Consider the following 20,794-nt stretch of genomic DNA (forward strand, 5'->3'; position numbering starts at 1 on the left):
TTAAAAGGATGAAAAAAATAGAAAGATATTTCTTTTTGCCACATAAAGATAACTAGACAATAGATATAGAATTACCTATCAATAAAGAGGCTGTAAGCTGAGACTGACGACGAACTGCTTTACAAACTAACCTTTGCCTAATCGGCTGCTGCTCAATTAAAAAACTAAATGCTTCTTCATAAACACATTATATGCATAATACTTGCGACAATTCTTGCAGCAGCGATCATGGGGAGGATGACTCAAAAAAGACGAAAGACAACTCTAACCGATTAAAAGCGCTCTCCAGGTAAAAGATTTTAGTCATAAATACGCTGTTACTCAATTACCTTTTAAAATCATACACTTAAGTATTGTATTTATTTATATCCAAACTCATGGTTTACTCATAAAAAGCGAATAAAGAAAACCTTTTGATAACTAGGATTGGACCACCATCTACATTCAGATTGACTCTCTAGGGGCTGCTCTTTAAAGTGAGTTTTTTTTTAAAGAACCTGTTTCTGTTTTTTTATCTATCATTTAGAAATTTCTTTTAATGATTACACATCTGCAATTGCAATCTAATTTCATTAATATTTGTTTATATTTGATTATATAAAAAAGTTGAAGAGCACTTCGCCAGTGGAATATCGGTTTATTTCATAGACTTAATATGACATTTCCAGAAGTTTTTTTTTTTTTTTTTTTTGCCATGTGACGCAAGATACTTAGGGATGTTGAACAATCTGCACTTCATGTGATGTAAATCTAAAAGTAATTGCTCATAAAAGAGTAAACAACGCACCCTTACTGAGATAGTGTGACCTTTGAGAATATTATCAGAAGATTTTCAATCTCTATAGGTTCAATGGGTTTTTTTGATTTTTTTAATTTTAATTTTACGTTAGAAAAAATCTTTGATTTTGACATCATGTTTTTTAAATATAATTTCAAAGAAATAACCCTTTCAATTAATCAATTTCAATTATTCTTTGTTATACTAGCAATCTGTAAAATACGCGCGAGATCGGTGTTTGCCCCAGGCGCTATTTACCCTAGGTACGCCACTGTGTTACCTACATGTCTGTCATGGATTCCGATGTAAGTAAATAAAATATGTTTTAATAAGATGAAAATATAAGTTTTTTGGACAAATGCATGCTTCATGTGCTTTAAGAATTATTTTCTTGTTTTTGTTTAACTACAAGTAGTTTGTTAGGATACTAAAAGAAAATCAGGTGTGATAGTATGAAATTAAACTAAAATATTTGAAAGCTACTTATACTGTAAATGTCAAATCAATGCTGTGTGAAAATTGTAATCTGCTGAAAGATGTTTTCAACTAATGTTAATGTATAATTATCATAGTTTTTTTTTTTTTTAATGTAATTGATTAATTGATCTGATTTATTTTAATTCTCTTCCTGATTACTCCTCTAACAAGAATTACAGACACTCTGAGCAGATCAATTGTTTGAGTTATATATAAAAAAAATTATTTCATGTAACCAAGTCTTTTTTAATTCTTACATAAGCCTTATTGTTACAAAAAATGTTTAAACACTAGGAAGTGATTGAAATACAGAAGTTTCTTTATTTTCAACAACAAGAAAAAGTTTAATTAAAGCTAACCTGGAAAGAATTAAAAAAAAAAAAAAAAAAAAAAAAAGGAAAAATGATAGTTTTAATTTGCTTAATTATTATTATTTGAATATAATTATAAACTCATAGTATAATATAATTATCATATTATACATATATATTAACATAGTATCATTTATAATGTAATTAAAAAACCAGCTAAAGCTAAGTAAGATATTTAAAATTTGTTAAATAAAACTGAATTCATGAGAAAAATGCATTAATCATACTGAAGTTTTTTCACTCATATTGTGCACAATATATATCTATTTTTTAAAAATATTTCAGGGGTGATGTTGCAAATTTACCTTTTGCTTAAAACAGATTGAATAATTTCTAAGATTTTTGGTTGTAAAATAAAAACTTTTTTTCTGTTAAAGTTTTTTTTTATAATAGATTGGCTGTAAGTTTTTAAGTAATTTTAAAAAAATAATTTTTTTTGATAATAATATAGATATATAGTTTTAATGTATTTAATATTAGATATGTTGTTAATGAAAGTTCTCCAGATGTTATACATAATTGAATAAAATATTTTTTATCCTATATAGGTATATTTTAAACTCTTATGAATAACCTCAATTATGAATTGCACCGATTAGTTTCTATTGTACATAAGGATTAGACAGAGTTATTTATTGCAGTGTTTTCCTAAGTAATCATTATGCTTAGTCGTTCGGAAAGGAAGATGGATGCAGATTTTATGCATTTAGAATTTCTTGATAGGAGAATACGAAAGCCTGTTGATGGTGTTGATCATAATGAAGCAAGCTTTAAAATTGGGGATGAAGATGCTAATGTTGGTGAATTAAGAACTTCCAAAAAGTTGTTTAATTTGCAAAACACACAAAATGAATCAACATTTAATATTGCTAATGTAGATGCAGGTTTTAATCCTCCTAAACCCAGCAAGAAATTATTCCAGTTAAAATTGAATGGTCAGCCAACATTTGGTATTAATGATACATTGGGAACACAAAAGTCATTTGAAACTAAATCTCCTGAAGAGCTAAAATCCCCCTTTAGACTAGAAAAAGCTAATGCTGCAAAACTTTCCACAGCACAAAAGCTTGTTTTTTCTGCACCTAGAAGAAACTTTGATTTTATTAAGAATAAAGGAGAGGTTAAAGATGCTTTAACAGAAATCAGTAATAAGTTGTCACAAACTAAATTTGAGAATAACAATTTTTCTTTTAACAATGACAGATTATCACCTTCATTAGGTCAAGAATCAGTTTATGGAAATGATCAACACTGGTCTTTAACTGGTAAAAAGTTAAAAAGAACAAATTCTGCACCTGCTTTAAATTTAATTGACCAAGAAACTCCAAATTTAACATCTTATAAAAAAGCAACACCTGAAGAGATTCATAAATTGGCATTCCATCAATCTTTAGTAAATGCTGAGCAAAAAATGTCTATTAGACAGACTGAAACGCCTGTAACTAAAGTTCAGCAGAAATTGTTGTATGAAAGCCAGTCTGTGGAAAAAGTTGATTGGCAAAAAAGAAGTAGTGCATTTAAGAACTTTCATTCCTCTCAAATTGACTTAACTTCTCCTGATGCTTCTTCGTCTTCACAGTTAGTAACCGGCTATAAATCTGAAACCTATGAATCTAATCAAACTTTTAAACATCCAGCTGGTGTTCCATCACGTGTTCAAGAGCCAGTTACCTTATATGGTCAAGAAATAAAATCAAGACAAAATTGGTCTCGGCCGGAGGAACCTAACAAATTTGCTGCTGGTATTCCCACTAAACTAGATGAGCCACCTCTAATATCAAATTTTGGAACAACACATGGGCAGCAGAGTGATGCAAGTTGCAAATTTACTACAGCCAATAATGATGAAAATGTTGATAAATACAAAATAGATTCTTTTCTATCTTCATCAAATGATTCCAGTGAGGCACTAAAAAATATGACTAAGGCTTTTGACAATCTTATGACATGTCAGTGCTGTGCAAGTGCTATGAATCGTGTTCATGTCCCATACAATAAGGTAAATTACACAAGCTCAAGTTTTAGCTATTAGCATATTTCATGTTTTTGAATAATTTTATCTTTAATACCATGCTGCAAAAAAATTAAACTGCATTTTAAATACTTCTGGATTTAAAAAATGATTTTTTAAGGTATGCAAGTCTGTAAATGGTAAAATGAATTGTTTTAAGTTTTAATGTGAATTTTTAAAATTGTTTTTAGACTTTTTTCTGTGAAGTGTCATGATTTGTATTAGTTAGCTTAACATACATTAAAATTTCAAAAAATGTTGGAAGTGGATGTAAAATCTCAAAATTAAAAAAATAGGAAAAAAATTAGATATTTTTTGATACCAATCACAATATAAAGTTTTAGAAATATTTGTTATTCAGTTATCAAAAGTTTCCTTCTTCTTTTTGAACAAAGTATTTTTTCATTATAATTTTGAAAAAATCTTTTGTATTTGAATTAAGCTTATTATGAGTTTTAGACATATTAAACCTAATTATTACTGTCTCAAAAATGAAACAGGATGTTTCCTATGAAACAAGATTAAAGGTTGTTCTTTTTAAGGATTAATCCTTTTACTTTTTACTGTAATGCACTGCTTTTTCTTAGTACTATGCTGGGAATATTTTCAATGTTATTCACATGATGAACAAAGGACTTGGGCTCCATACTGCCTTCAAGTAATAAGTGTATTGTGCTTTTATTAGGATTGTTCCTTGACATTTTAAAAATAGTGCTACTTTTTTTTTAAAAAAATGTGGGTTCAAATCCTTTTTAAAAAAATATAATTTTCATAAAACTTTGCATGTATGACTATGTATGAATAAATGTGAATGTGTGTTTGTGTGTGTGTGTATTACAATCAAGTTTTAGTTTAAAGGTGCACAGTAGTTAAAATAGATTTTCAGATGATAAAAGAACGTTTTATAATGTTATCACTGGTAAATTAGATTATTTTGCTAATAGTGGTCTACTGAGTTTTAGAATAGTTTATTTTTGTGCAGAGTATACAAATAATAATCTCACAATGCAGAGATCAAACTCTGCATTAGATTTCTGGATTAAAGAAAAGGTGGGTTTTTTTATATTTTTTGTGCCAAATAATGTTTTGTAACTACAGAAAATTTAAATTAAGCAATTAAGAAGTTTAAATGTTTTAAATTGTTAACTTTACAAATTACTTCTTCATTGTATGTAAACCTACTCAGATATTTTTTTAAAAGTAACCTCAATTGATTGCCCCTAAAATTTTAACTATTCTTACTTAGTGGGGTTAAGTTTTACTTTTCATAATAAAACTCTTATTTTTCTCCACCATTACTATTTTTCTCCACCATTTTAATCATCACATGATTACACTTTTGAGAAATTTCATGATGCACATAATTTTAATAACTGTCTCAGTATTTGTCCAATTAGTAGTTGACTAATATATGGAGAGAAAAAAAACTTGTTCAATATTTTATGTGATTCTATTCACTTCTGAGTTTATTTAAATTTCAACACATTTGTTTAAATGACCAATTTTAATTCTTCAGAAATTTGAGGTTCTAAACAATTCTTTGTATTATCTTTTAAATACTGTTTACAAGTTGTTGCATAATTTTTGTCTATTTACTTTAAAATGTATATTTTAGCATGCTTCCAATAAGCTTTTAGTGCGTGGGGGAACAATTGTAAATGAAGATCGAATGTTTGAGTCTGATGTCTACATTGAAGATGGAATCATTCGGTATTTCTTCCTTAAAATTACAGAAGATCATATTGTCAATAACACACTTGTAATAATATATGACTATAATTATTTTCTTTTTTTAGAGATTTGCGTCCAAACATAACTGCACCTGAAGGAACAACAGTGGTTAATGCTACTGGCAAATATGTTATGCCTGGTTAGATTTCCTGTTATTTAATTACTAATTAAACAACAGCAAAATTTTAAAGAAATCTATTTTCCAAATCCATTCCCAAGAAGTGATTTCTTAAACTACCAGATTTTGTCTACCAAATTATTCAGTTTAATAATTCATAAAATTTGATTTTTTGTTCATGAAGATAATTTACTTGACTTTGATTTTATATTTAAATATCTAAAATAAAAGCTTTACTGAGTCGTTATAGTTTAGTATCCAAAATAAAAGTATTTAGTATTTTTTCTACTTTACTCAATGCTGCTACTTATTTATAGGTGGTATTGATACTCATACACACATGCAGCTCCCATTTATGGGCACTGTTTCTGTTGATGATTTTTACCATGGTACTAAAGCTGCTGTAGCTGGTGGAACAACAATGATCAGTAAGTATATTTAAAGCAAGATAAACTAAGAAGATTTTTAACTCATCTTAAAGCTTTCAACTTCCTATTTCCCTTCTTCTCCCTTATCCTTCAATTTTAAATACCATTCTGTAACTTAAATACTATTCTGTAAAAATTGTAGAAAGACAGAGTTACTAACATTTTATTTTTATTATTATGGCTAGTTGACTTTGTTATACCTCAAAAAGGAGAATCTCTCGTTAAGGCATATCAAAAATGGAGAAACTGGGCTGATCCAAAAGGTACCTTTGCTTAACATGTTTTTCAGGATTTTCTTTAGTACAAACATATTTTAGTATCAATTTTTTCTGAAACTCTTTTAGTTATGTTTTTTTTAAAGTTTTGAAAAATTTTTACAAGTAATTTTTTTTTACACAATTTCCTCTTTTTTTTTAAGTTTGTTGTGACTACAGCTTTCATGTTGCAGTAACATGGTGGAGTGAGCAGGTCTATGAAGACATGAAGCAACTAACTTCTGAATGTGGTGTTAACTCATTTAAGGCATTTATGGCATACAAAGATGTTTTTATGCTAAGGGATGATCAGCTATATAATGTGTTTAAAGCTTGTCGCCAATTTGGTGCTTTAGCACAGGTGCATGCAGAAAATGGTGACTTGATTGCTGAGGTTTGTTTCTACATTGACAGAGATTTTCTATTTAAAAAAATCTAAAATAAACTCAAGTGTTTTGATCTCTGACAATTTTAGTTGACTTAACATTTTTTCTAATGTTGTTTTTTTTTTATTATGAATGTTTTATTTAGCAATCTAAAAAGATGATTGAAATGGGAATAACAGGTCCTGAAGGGCATGAACTGTGTCGCCCAGAGCAGGTTAGTTTTGGGATAAAGTTGTGCTATTTAATCGTATTTATATCTTTTTAATTTACTTACATTTCTTGATTTTTTTTATTTGTAATTTTTTTAGGTGGAAGGTGAGGCAACACAAAGAGCTATTGTAATTGCTGACCAAGTTAGTAGTTTATGTTTTACAACGAGGTATTGTTGAATCCAAAATTGTAAAATCTTAAAATTTTTATCATTAGAGTAAAAATCTTAAAATTTTATCATTTAAGCCCAAAAATAAATTTTTGGGCTTAAATGATAAAAAATTTAAGTTACTTATTTTAGGCAAGTTGTCCAATTTACATTGTGCATGTGATGAGTAAAAGTGCTGCAGAAGTCATTTGTTCTATGCGTCGCAAAGGATTTAATTGTTTTGGTGAACCTATTGCAGCAGGATTGGGAGTTGATGGAACACATTACCGTCACCATTGTTGGCGCCATGCGGCTGGTTTTTTTTTTTTTTTTTTTTAAAGAAACTCTCGTCTTGTTTACTAACTAAATTTGATTATTTGAAATAATTGAAATGTTGTTCTTTATGTTAGATATTGTCTTTAAAAATTCTTTAATTTTTATCTTCAGCTTATGTAATGGGACCTCCGCTGAGACCAGACCCTTCAACACCTGCTTTTTTAATGGATCTACTTGCTAAGTTAGTTTTGTGTTCTTGTTTTTTGAGAATCCTCATCATAGTAAAATCCTTTTATAACTATAAAGTATCATATTCACTTTAGTAAGAAACTGATTGAAATAAGATTACTTTTTGTATCATAAACAATAATCTGAGCACATTTTTTGGTCAAAATTTTTTTTTTTTAAAGATCTTAGTTACCTATCAAGTTTACTTTATTCCTTAAGGAAAATAAATAAATAGATAACTATAGAAATAGTTGTTTTATCTTATATTTTGTTTAGCGGAGATTTAGCTTGTACAGGTACAGACAATTGCACTTTTAATGCTGACCAAAAAGCTTTGGGAAAGAATGACTTCAGAAATATACCAAATGGCGTTAATGGTACATACATACATACATACATACATACATACATACATACATACATACATACATACATACATACATACATACATACATACATACATACATACATACATACATACATATATATGGGAATGTTTTCTGTGTTTTTTTTTTAAGTGATGTTTTTAAGATGGATGACTTATTGAATTTGTAGGTGTTGAAGATCGGATGTCCATTATTTGGGAGAAAGGAGTGGTAATTTTTAAGACTATGATTCAGTCTAAGGCTTGAGTTCAACCCCTATCCGAGCAAATAATGCTTACTTTATCTTGTAGTATGCATCCATTACATTTTTCTGTGGAAAGTAGTAACTTCAAATAAATTTTTATTCTTCAATACTAAATAGGGATAGAATGTGAAATGGAATGTGATTTTAAGAGTAACTTCAAGCATTCATGCTTTATATAACAAGAGCAATTTTTTTTTAAAAATATTTTGATTTTTTATTTGTTTTGAATTCAAATTTAGCATGCAGGTCGTATGGACCCTTGTCGTTTTGTTGCTGTCACAAGTACAACTGCTGCCAAGATTTTTAATATATATCCTAGAAAAGGTGTAATTGCTATTGGATCTGATGCTGATATAGTTGTATGGGATCCTTTTGCAACAAGAATTATTTCTGCAGAAACTCATCATCATGTAAATTAATGTTTTTGATTTGATTGATTTCTTGTAATTTTATTTGCAGTATTATTGAGTTGATTTCTAGTTTGGGTTTTATTTTCTATCAAAATCTAAACATTTTGCTTAAACTAAATCTGAGCACCATTTTTATCTTATAGGCAGCTGACTTCAATATTTTTGAAGGTATGACATGTCATGGTGTGACTGAAGTTACTATTAGTCGCGGAAAGATAGTGTACCATCGCGTTAACGGCGTAAGTAACGTCTTCGTATAATTTAAAATTCTGTTTTGTGATTTTAGATATGTCCTTTCATTATTATAGTAATTACTATTATTATTATTACTAGTTAAGTGTAATGGGAGGATCTGGCAAATACATCTTCCGACCAGCATTTTCTCAATATGTATATAACAGACAGTTTTTAAAGGAAAAGGTATAACAAATAACTCTTCATTTATCCTGTTTATTTTCTCATCTTCATAAATGTTTTTATACTATCTACATGCATTTGCCAGGCTGCTGCGCCTGTAAAGGTTGATAGAGAACCATACAAGGGACCAGTGTTAAAGCTTTGTAAGTTTGTAATTGTACAAATTTGGCTTCTTATGTTTAGAAATAATTTATTTACTAGTTGTATAAAACATAAAATGTGCAGAACTTCAGATAATTACACAAATATTTGCACCATTTCACGTTGTTTTTTTTTTTTGTTTTTTTTAAGAGCTTTAAAAAAGCAATGGCACCAGCACTCAAGCTAGCAAACTAAAAAAAGTATTTGATTGTTTATATTTCGGTAATGTTTGTTTGCACTTAGAAGTAATATATTTGTGGGAATATTTCATCCTTCATCAGAGTGGGTTTTTGTTTGAAGTGAAAGTTCGTAAATTTGGTGTTGTTCGTTAAATAAATTTCATTTCCGTTAAGCTACAACAAAAGAGAATCAAATACATCAACAGCAAAACAATAACGCAAAATCGCTGGATAAGATCAGTGACCGTCCCACTCAGTTAAAAAACAACACCGCAGATCAGATGTCAGTGAGTAGTAGTAATGAGTACACGACGAAAGCTTATCCGCAACAAGTACAGAGGCATCAGAAACAAAACGCAAGTGTTGAATCCAGTGGTCGGAAATACTTTGGTAGTGATTCTTCGTTATATTTTCCTCAACAATCAAATACCAAAAGCTCTCAGAAGAAAGATGACATGCTAGATTTCTTGGGTTCTCTAGGTGGAAACAGTGACTATCAGAAAGAAGTTGTTAACCATTAGGCTACTTTATAGCAAATTTTACATTATAAAAAAAAAAAATACTTTTTTTGTGTTTTGCCATTTTTGTTAACTATTCAGCTGCTTTTTTACACATTTAGACTGTTTATTGTTTGGACCATTTTTCTTTTTGTTTTATAAAAACTTGTATATACAAAATTCCTTAAAAATATTTTATAACATCTTTTTATAAAGCAGAAAAAATGTAACTTACCACGAATACATATTCATTTATCGACTTATTTTTTATTGATTGTCAGTCTTTATTTCCAACGCACTGTTTATCACGCGCTTTATTCCATTAGGCTTTAAATTTTTTTTAAGTTTTTTTTTTTTTAGTTGTAGTTAAAAGAGAAATGAACTTTCTGTAAGATAAATGTTGAAAGAATTTAAAGTAAATTTAACAAAGCTGTTAATCGTCATTTATAAAAACACGGAAAATATTGTTTCTGCGTATCGATATAGTCGCATTTTCCTACGGTTATAGATGGGTCACTCCATGTCAACTTAACTTCCTTATTTCACTTACTAGCTTAGATTAAAAAAAAAAAAAAGTGAAATATTTCTGCGTAGTTTGTTAACAAATATTTTAGTTGTTATGGGCCCTAACGCCTGATCATCGTTCATTTTTAACGACGTGATGAGTGTCGTTAAACGTATAAATGGTAGAAATCGAGATTAATATCGAGTAATCGAGATTAAAATCGAGTTAATAGCTGATAAATCAACTCTTTGTGCTTATTATTTAACTCTAAATTTTTTTAAATTTTGCTTTAATAGAAAAACTCAGGAAAGCATAAAAATTATATCAGTTCTGAATTTAATACTCTTTAAGTTAACCTTAATGCGAACCTACAATCTTTAATTGCTTTTTTATTGTTTTTCATTGTACCTCTTTATACTCTTAGGAGTATCCAGAAGTAATGATAATTATGCTTTGTCATGTTAAAATAAATACGACAGGCACCCTTCCTATTCTTTTCCTGAAAAACTATAAGTACTTTAATATATATCGTGAAGTTAGAATTATTTTGTTCTCTCATTTTAAATGTTGGGAGAATGTTTTTTGATTTTTTTTCTAAAAGTAAAAATTACTAAAAATTTTAGCTTTCTTTATTAAAGAAGTAATAACTTATGCTTTAAATGATTTAGATTTAAACAAACTATTTAGAAAAAATTTGATTAATTAAATGCATTTTAAAAGTAACATTACTAAAATTAGTAACTCATTTTCTTCCAAATTTTAAAATTGGCAATAGAAAAAAATAATTCTAACCTCAAGATATATAGAAATTTACCTCAAGCCTGCTGTTAGCATAATTAAGAAGCAACGAGTAACGTCAGGCACTAAAAACATACAGATCTTGTATGAGAACGAAAAACCTCATGTGGAAAAATTCCTCCGAGAACATTAACAACGAGGGAATCGGATAATCGACCACCTATCGTGCTCGCTGGACTTGGCACCTTTTTGCTCGCTGGACTTGGCACGATTTTAAACCAAATCGAGCAATATTTAATTGAAAATAAGATGTGCGAATCCTAAAAAAATAGATTGCAGAGATAGTGTTTGTAATAACCAATTAAGAGTGGTTCAATACGTTTGAGAAATACCTGAGATAATACAACTATGCATAGATAAAAAGGGCGAATGCTTTGAACATTTAATATAAGAAAAGTTACTAGTATCATACTCTTTTGTTCTTTTATTTTATTAAATCATGATTAACGGACACTCCGAAGTTGGTTTCCATACTCTTTAAATTTTACCATGCTTTAAAATATTTTTAAAAGTTTATTCAGCAAATAAAAGAAACAATTTATCTATCGCAAAGTGGACGAGTTCCAAAAATGCATTTAAAAAACTCAGGTTTATAGCTCTACTTGTAAATTAATTAATTCTGTCAACTTCAGTTGAGGTTTAATCAAAAAATGTAAATCGTAGTAAAATTTTTTATTTTAATCTTTTATTTTTAATTTTTAATAAAAGTCTATAAACGAGTAGTTTTGAATGTAAGTTTTTTTATTACGTACGTCTTGGAAAAACTTTGACACCTATTAAATGTTTTGCACAGAAATCGAATTAGTAAAACAATTTGATCAGTAAAATATTTTAGCGATAAAAACAAAAGCAAAAATAAGTAATTGTTTAGAATGATGTTGATTATATATATATATATATATATATATATATATATATATATATATATATATATATATATATATATATATATATATATATATATATATATATATATATATATATATACACCTTGTACAGAAAGTTTAAACGCACTTGTTTTTTTAACGTCTATAATTCTTTTAAGAAATGATAACCCGATAAATTGATGAGATATGGTCCGAATTTTTTATGTTTATTTTTACTAATGGTTTAATTTATCGATTTAGAGAAAAAAAATATATAAGGACACCATAAAGAAGGTGGAGGGTGGTGAGAAAATTAACTGAGCAATTAAGTCTTTTCAATTTTTTGAAATAAAGTTTAAACGCACTTTGGTTGGAAAACTCGTAAGTCTAGTTAATTGATTGATTTTTTCTTGCAGCCTTTCGCATTTTCATCACTCAAAAGCCTGCTATCGTTAGCATATTGTACTTGCATCTCTATTCTTATTTTATTTTGCAAAAAAAACTGCGTCTACGATTTGATTCAACCTTCAGCCATTTTCAACTGATAAAACTTTGTCAAAAGATCATATTTTCATGGGTAAATGAGCTGTCTCATCAAAAATCAAATGGCAAGTCATTGGCATGCATAAAATGAAAATGAGCAATCGAAAAATTGGCAAACATTTGAATATTTCTGAATTCAGCGTTCGTACAACAATAAAAAATTACTTATCGACTGGTAGTGTCAATGATAAACCTCGTATTGGGCGCCCAAAAAACTGTTAGCTCGCGATGAAAACCTGCTTTATACGCTTAGCAGACGCAACCCAAAAGCAGGAGTGTCAGCTTTGACTGCAGAAATCAATAGTTCGCTTGTAGACAAAACAGTTAGTCGTACCACAATAAGTAAGTTATTACGCAAAAAAGAATTAAATTCGTTTCATGCTGTAAGAGAGCGTTTAAATTATTCAGTGGAACAATGGAAAATAATTATCTTTAGCGATGAGTCGAATTTTGAAATTATTAACAGAAAAAACAAAAGATTTGTTCGTCGCAAAAATACGGAAAAATATTTGAAGCAACACATACACAGCCGTATTCAAAAAGGTGGTGGCTCTGTCGGCATATGGGGATGCATATCAGGCTCAGGCGTTAGCTGTCATAAAATATACGAAGGAAGATTGAACCAGTATGGGTATCGTGACATTTTGGAAAATTCGCTTATCCCTAGTTGCGATTTGCTCCAGGCTGATCAAAACTGGTTATTTCAACAAGACAATGCTCCATATCATACAGCACATTCAATTATCAATTATTTCGTTGAAAGTAATATTCGACTCATGACTTGGCCAGCACGATCGCCTGACTTAAACCCGATCGAAAATTTATGGAGCTGGATGGTTTATCAACTAACAAAAAAGCAAATAACAAGTCACGAAATGCTTAAAAAAGAACTAACAAAATTGTGGCTTGAAATTCCAATCAAGATGATTAAAAATCTTATTAAATTAATGCCAAGCCGATTACAAGCATGTATCAAAAACAACGGGGGTCATATCCCATATTAACATATTTCCATGACAAAAAGTTACTAAGTGCGTTTAAACTTTATTGCACTTTCTTCTCATCAATTTTTTTATTTCTTGTGTTTCATATTACATTTCAGAAAAGATTTTGTGTTTTTTTCTTTGAAAGTTGTGTTTTTTTCTTAATTAATAATTGGCTAAGAAAAAAAAAAAAAAAAAAATGAAGATCCATCATCAGATTTTCTCTTTGCACCAGTCCAAACTTACCATAATTTACAAAAAAACAAGTGCGTTTAAACTTTCTGTACAAGGTGTATATATATATATATATATATATATATATATATATATATATATATATATATATATATATATATATATATATATATATATATATATATATATATATATATATATATATATATATATATATATATATATATACAGGTTCACATTTTGAAAGTTTCGACTTTTTACACTTTCTAGCTTTACTAACCATAATAGCATATTTTGTATTTGAATTCAAATCAAATAAACGATTTGATGCATATTTAAAGTTTTTCTAAATTTTCCTAAAACTACGAAACATATAAAGGTTTAAAAGTTTAACAATGATTTATCTCAAAATGAAAAAATGTGACCCTGCCGTTTTCTTCTTATATATATATATATATATATATATATATATATATATATATATAAGCAACTAGTTGAAAAAAAGCAAGCTTAACAAAATTAAATTTTGCCATGTAATTCAATGCGAAAATCAGTTAAAATGATTTCCGCAATGAATTACATGGCATGATTTAATTTTGGGCCACACCTGTCCAGGCAAAAGCTAATTTTAACCCGAGCAGTTGAATTCGGTAAATTTGAAACCAGACCCGTTACTTAATCTTAGAATTTTGATAGAAATGAATAAATTTTGGTATTAAATTTAGACAAGACTTCAAACTGGTAATTTTGCCCATCAGTTAAGAGTTACGTTATTTATAACTGGACATTTCTAAGAAATCCAATAAAACAAGCTGTCTTTTGCTGTTTAATTCTGAAATTTAACAAAGTTCCTCTATTTCAGCTTTCTTATCTTTACTATTTTTTTAATTTTCGATAACTTATTTTCTTATTAGTTAGTAAATTTATTCTGTCTAAAAGTGTCATCGAAACGGCCTACCTTTATCGTCGGCAACCGTTCAGGTTTTTTTCACACAAAAATTATAGAAGTGCATTGTGGGACATTATCTTATTTCAAACAACGTGAGCCGATGCGAAATTCTTTTAAACGAGGTCTCGCGTCGAAGACAAGATGACAGAACAGGTCACTTTTCTTCCCTCTTTGTTTTGGTGTATTATACTGGATTAGGTGACAAATTCTATTTTCTTGTTGAAGAAAATGTTTTGATTTTATAGAAAACTGCTCATGTTGAATAACTTTTAGCCAATAAATAGTCAATATAATAAGCTTTATCAAAATGAATAAGAAAGTCATCTACGGCATGACTCAATGAAGTAGATTATAAATTCTATTAAAAATCACTGTTATATATTAGTTGTTACTACACTTTCTAATGCACAAATGTTGCAATCTTTTCAAAGCGAATTTTCTCTTTAATTTCATATTGATGGTTCATTAAACTATGTGTTGTCAAATATTTCATTTTCTTAGTCAAAATATTTTTTCAAGGTATTACGACTATTTGATAGTGTTTGTTTCATACCATTATGTCATAAAATTGATTGACTCAAGATGTTTTCTTTGCCACATGCAAAACTAAGAAACTAATTAGTACAAGTTCTTCTAAGGCATTGGAGTCTTACTCTTGATATAAATTTTATTTTATTAATAAATAAGTATATCAAGTAAGTTCAGATTAACAATTTATTCAAATCCCAATTAAAATTATACCTATTTTCTGAAGTATCATTTGTTCTAATTTTTGAAAAATTTTCTTAGTTTTTAAATAATTCTTTGTTTTTAACTTTTTCTTTGTTTTTATCTTATTTGGTTTTTTCCTAGTTTGCAGTTGATCTTTTACTCTTTTTAAAGTCTAAAAATCAATTTTATACATAATTTTAATCTTTAAATTAGAAGTACTGATATATAACTTCTTTTAATTTTTATAGAAGGTCTCATGCCTTTTTCAACATATAAAATTAGGTTCTGAATTACATTGATTGGGAAACTATTTTTATAGAGGTTCTTTGAATTAATTTAAAGGAAAAAAAATTTTTTAAGAAGCCCTTTAAAAGTTTACCATTTTATTATTTATCTAATATTTTATTTTTAACTAAATTAGTATAATTCATGTTCTGTATCAAATATTTTTCAAATATTGTAGTCTCATAAACATTTCTCTTTTAGACTGAAAAGGCCTTTCAGAAGCAACCAGCCATCTTTTTAAATAAAAAAAGGGTTGTTGCAAAAACTAATAAGGCTAAAGAACTTCGCTATGTAAGAAATGTTGGTTTAGGATTTAAAACACCTAGAGAGGTAGGTAAAAAAAAAAATATTCATCTTTCTTCCATTTTCTTCTTTCATATTTCTTCCAACATTTAATAGAATAATATCTGTGAATGCTGTGTAAGTTAACATAGCTTTAAAGATATTTGTTTATTTGATGGAAGTTTTCTTGTTTATAAAAATTCATAGTATATCATAGTATAAAAAAAAATTCACACAGTACAAGGTTAAACTTTTGAGCTAATCAAAGATGTCTAGCAACTTTTTCTAATATAACAAAGTTGTACAATATTAATCTCAGTATTTCTTAATTGAGTTGTGGTTTTAAAAAATTGTTTTTTTTTTAATGCCAAATCAAGTCTTTACAAGAACAGACAAAACAGTCTTTGTTGCTCAATTTTGTCTTCTCTAGTCTTGTTTTGCTAAAATGCTATAAAAAATACTTTTTGATTTGGACACAGACCTTTAATGTCCTTTATTTGTTACAGTTGTAAAATTAATTTCTTTTTTTTAAGTTCAGTAATGCTTTTTTCCATTTTGAATGACTTAATTGTTAAATATACTACTGTGTTAAAGTCTGAATATTGCTAAACATTTAACTAGGTGTTCGTATTTACTCATGCCAATAATGGCAAGGTCCAGCAGAGCTTTGGTTATATTTTTGGCCATTGACTTTTCCTAAAGACTTGCTAAAATAATAAAACTATTGCATACCTCCAAGAAACATTTTTATTGTTATCTTGATAAAGCTTAGTGTATAGTTATGTAAACTCCTTTTCATTAGATACTGTAAATAATTATTTGCAGAAAAAAAAACCCATACCTTCATATTTATGTGGCATTTAAATAGGTTTCCATATGATGATAACTTGTGTTGATACTTAATGATTCTTTAAATGATTTAATAAGCCTGATGGAAACAATTGTTTTTTGTTTTGTTTTGTTTTTTGCTTTGAAAGTTCCCTGTATTTTTGTGTATGCTAAGCTGGTCTGGTATAGTTGGAGCAGTGATGTTTAACTTAATTTACCTACATTGATTGATATTTTAATGATAATTTCAAGTTCTGAGCTCTGAATTTTTTCCTTATGCTTCCTCTGCATACCAAGCTAAGTTGTTTTCTTACAGATTATGTTTTACTTTGATTTCCAAATGATGAGATGTAAAAGTGATATTTTGTTAAATGATTTTTTATGATTTAATGAGCCTGATGGAAACAAGGAAACAATTTTAATGTTGAGCTTTGATGATTATTTCCTAGATTGTTTGATAGTAAATGATTAAGATAATATTTCTGAGCTCAAAAAAGAAAAAAGCTATTACTTTGTAAAGAGTTTTTAAGACTGCTTTAAATTTTATTGTAATATCCTTAAGTATATTTAGTAATTGCATTCAAAATACAATCCTAATTTAGCTTAATAGCTACAAACTTTTTTTTGAAGAACTTAACAATTTATAGTAATATACCTTTTAGGCTGTTGAGGGAACATACATCGACAAAAAATGTCCATTTACAGGAAATGTGAGTATTAGAGGGCGTATCTTGACTGGTATTGTGAAAAGTTTAAAGATGAAAAGAACAATTGTAATTCGTCGAGACTACCTTCATTTCATCAAAAAATATCAGCGTTATGAAAAGCGTCACAAAAATCTGGTTGCACATATGTCTCCTTGCTTTCTGTAAGTTATGTTTTAATGCCTTTTAATGTGATATGGTTGATTAAATTTTTCCCTTTTAATTTTTAAACCCTAATCTGTAACATTTCACTGATATTGGTATGGATGGATCAGTCTCTTTCTGTAAAACATTTTTACTACCATGTGCTGGGTTTTGAACAGTCATTAAGTACACAGATTTGTGCATGTGATTTGTTAGTAATAACCCAAAAGTCTCTTATAAGGTTTTACCAAGTTCATGTTGTACAGAATATCCAAAAAATAATAGATGAAATTATCAAGTAACCCATTACTAACTTCAATAGAATCCAAAATCAGTTTACTATCCACAGTAAAACATATCTTCATCAAATCTATTTAAAAAACTTCAATCTTGAAGCTGTCATTCAGTTTGGTATACACATCTAGAAAAGAATATTGTGTTTTCTGATTGAGTGTTTACTTTTTTTAAAAGTGTAACAATTTCTTTTAGTCTATATTGTATGGTAGTAAATGTCATGTTTTAAAGGTTGTTTTCTGTTTTTCTTTTAGCGACGTTGCTTTAGGAGATTTAGTAACAGTTGGACAATGTCGTCCCTTGAGCAAGACAAAAAGATTTAATGTTCTTAAAGTTTCCAAGTCAACCAAGGCTAAAAAATCTTTCGATAAATTCTAAAGAAAGATAAATCTGGAACAATAAGCAGTGTATTTTCTATAGTAGAATGTTCACTTCTATTCAATCCATTTTACATGCAGCAGTTTATATCTTAAACTTTATTGTTAAAGGAAGATAAAAATGGAGTGAGATTTTTTATGTAAAATCTGAGCGGGTTATATAAACTTTAGATTCAAAGATTCTAAGGGAACGCAGGTGTTAATAAATCTTTGAATCTGCAAAAAATTTGTCAAAATCGTTTAGTTAAGCTAAAGACTTCATAAGGGGAGGGGAATTATTTAAAATAGGGGAAGTTAATGAAATAAGGAGAGGAAGTTTGAGGCACAGTGAATCAGATTTACTGATTCACTGTGCCTCAAACTTCCTGAAAAATTGTACTGATTTTTACTCTAGCTTAAAAAGAATAGTCTTTCAAAGTTTTAAAATTTTCATATTGATTTGATAGATGTTTCTCATTACAATGTTCTATGTTCTATCAGTCTAAAGATAAGTGTCAAACTCTTGCCCTCCAGTTACAAAACCAGAAGTCCCAGAATGCTCTGATAGTTGTAGAATATATCCGCTCTGGAGGGCAAGGAGTTTGACGTTAGTTTAAGGCCTTTAAAACAGTGATAAGTAGTAGGGCACTTTGCTGCTTATCACTGAGAATCATAAATCACCTCCCCTGTGCTCTCTACCATCCCTTAAACTAGATAACTTTATGATGATCCAACCCTCAACCTAAACTGCCTGACACTGCTGCATATTCTTAGTAGAAAGCTAGGCGTGCCATTACCAAACACTAAATAACTGTTTCACAAAACAGAAAGACTAAGTATTCAATTAACTTTGCATTAGAAAGACTGTAAGTACTCAATTAACTTTAATTCTATGGAGAAAGTATTAGAAAATTAGTGATAGAAGAAACTGTTAAACAAAAAGAAGAACTTCTCAAGGGATGCTTTGTGTTTCTTAACAGAGTGAACTATTTTGAAATCTATGTCCTATTTGTTTTTCAAAAAAACTAAAAAGTTACCAAGACATCGGCAGTAAAAAACACCGAAGCTTATCACCAGCGAATTTCTCCAGATCTTGGTGGAAAAGATTCTTCAAGAATGTGAACTTAAAGAAGAACAAGTTCTTTCTGTCCAACTGATACTATTTCAAACATGATTTTGACATCCATAATTTTATTAGTGACTGCATTAGAGTTCATTGCATAACAAGAGTTCAGAAAAGTTGTTTGCTCAGAAATTGTTTTCTAAAAAATGTTTAAAGCACTAAGTGGTTGGATTATTTGTATCATGGTGATGAAATAGCCAGTATTAACATTTTAATAAAGTAAATTTGTTGTTACAAATATGTTACTTATGAAGGAGTCGGGAGTCGGATCCGGTCCATGATAAAATCAAGGAGTCGGAGTAGGAATAGAGACTTACTGACTCAGCCTGGTTAAAACATATCTTATCTTTTTATATGCGAAAGGATTAAGATGAATGTCCTTTATGATAAGAAATCACGAACCCAAACATCTAACAGCTCACAGGTTTAAAGCGAGTTGTATTAAGGTGATTCACTTTAGTCCAGTACTGGAACATGAAATCAACAATGAGAACTGAGTAATAGTAGTGAATAGGTGCGGAGCCAAATATTTTAGAGGCTGAGGGAGTTAAAACTCTACACTATGTTTTCGGCATAATTTTGGTTACTAGTTTAGTATAAAATTGAAAAAAAGGACATTGAAAATAAAGAAAAGAAAGGTTTTTATTGATAAAAAATACTTTTTCCACCATCTAAATAACATTTTTTCAAGTTACAGCGCACCATCATAAGCTGTTTAGTCCACACGAAAAACAAAGCGACGAGGAACTCAAAAATTTAAACATTTTTTTAAATAACAGTGCATCATCATAAGCTGTTTTGTCCACATGAAAAAAAAAAAAATGTCGAGGAACTCAAGTAGTCCTTCCATGAAATAGTGATCTGGATAATTTTCTAAGGACTTTAGATGACACTTCAAAAATATGATCATTTGTAGGAAGAATAAAAAAAAAAAAGAAGGCTCCCTTAAAAAAAAATTCTCATCCATGAATTTTTTTTAGTAGTAAGTTTGACTAAAATGTAATCACTGGTAATCAGTTTGTTTTGAAACAAGATTTCATTGAGACCACTGATGTCATTCATTTCACTATCTGTTAAATCACAACTTAAGAAAGTTCATCACCTGTCTTATAAGATTTTTAACTGCAATTGTTTTTTGAAATTCCGCTCAGTCTCTTTTTTCTTTGTAAATTTACATTTTTCTGCTTAGTGAAGTCCTTCTTTTACAGGAGTCTTTTAAAATGAATGTTTTTCTTTTTTTTTTTTTTCTTCTGCCTCTATTTTTTAATAATTACAAATTGACAAGAAATGACTGTACCACAACTTGCTATGAAATACTCTATATTTGCATTTTACAACGTGTTAGCTTGAAACGTTTTGTGGGCGTTTTACAATCCTCCTTTTTTGATATGCGAAAATAACATCCAAAGTATGCCAATAAATCACTTATAATAAAGTTCCGCGCTCGCAAGGTACAAGATCCAAACCCAAAATAAATGTATAAGCAACCTGAAAATCATATAGTAAAGATGAATGTAATTTAAAAGTGAAAAATCCTC

At 28.7% G+C, this 20,794-nt stretch overlaps 2 protein-coding genes and 1 non-coding gene across 15 annotated transcripts; all 3 read left to right on the top strand.

The window, feature by feature from the left end:
- Window positions 1–236: 236 nt before the first annotated feature.
- On the top strand, window positions 237–9,949 carry LOC145186668 (dihydropyrimidinase-like). 13 transcript variants are annotated; one of them, XM_090094870.1, is made up of 20 exons: window positions 1,035–1,083; window positions 2,175–3,625; window positions 4,225–4,295; window positions 5,253–5,347; window positions 5,434–5,507; window positions 5,804–5,914; window positions 6,100–6,177; window positions 6,333–6,562; window positions 6,700–6,768; window positions 6,863–6,907; window positions 7,066–7,228; window positions 7,360–7,429; window positions 7,693–7,793; window positions 7,972–8,012; window positions 8,286–8,456; window positions 8,600–8,695; window positions 8,790–8,876; window positions 8,959–9,016; window positions 9,165–9,214; window positions 9,368–9,949. In XM_090094870.1, coding segments are annotated over exons 4-19 (1,437 nt in total). In that variant the 5' UTR covers window positions 1,035–1,083; window positions 2,175–3,625; window positions 4,225–4,295; window positions 5,253–5,306; the 3' UTR covers window positions 9,167–9,214; window positions 9,368–9,949. The 13 variants fall into 13 exon arrangements, 11 of the variants coding, with proteins under 11 accessions (XP_089950993.1, XP_089950995.1, XP_089950994.1 ...); XM_090094863.1 differs by lacking the exon at window positions 4,225–4,295; XR_016454699.1 differs by lacking the exon at window positions 4,225–4,295 and having other exon boundaries at window positions 1,046–1,083; window positions 9,165–9,236.
- Window positions 9,950–14,586: 4,637 nt separating this feature from the next.
- LOC145186732 (small ribosomal subunit protein uS17-like) lies at window positions 14,587–18,228 on the top strand. The gene is made up of 4 exons (XM_090096212.1): window positions 14,587–14,682; window positions 15,727–15,855; window positions 17,298–17,503; window positions 18,032–18,228. The coding sequence occupies exons 1-4, from the start codon at window positions 14,671–14,673 to the stop codon at window positions 18,153–18,155; spliced, it is 471 nt and encodes a 156-aa protein (XP_089952338.1). The 5' UTR covers window positions 14,587–14,670; the 3' UTR covers window positions 18,156–18,228.
- Window positions 16,825–16,900, top strand: LOC145187209 (small nucleolar RNA SNORD34). Its single transcript, XR_013846841.2, has one exon. It is a non-coding gene; the product is annotated as a small nucleolar RNA SNORD34 (small nucleolar RNA).
- Window positions 18,229–20,794: the final 2,566 nt, after the last annotated feature.

This window comes from Hydra viridissima, unplaced genomic scaffold (genome assembly GCF_058129835.1).
Source record: "Hydra viridissima isolate aposymbiotic clone 2 unplaced genomic scaffold, HvirCarnegie_v1 scaffold_8, whole genome shotgun sequence".
Taxonomy (NCBI): domain Eukaryota; kingdom Metazoa; phylum Cnidaria; class Hydrozoa; order Anthoathecata; family Hydridae; genus Hydra; species Hydra viridissima.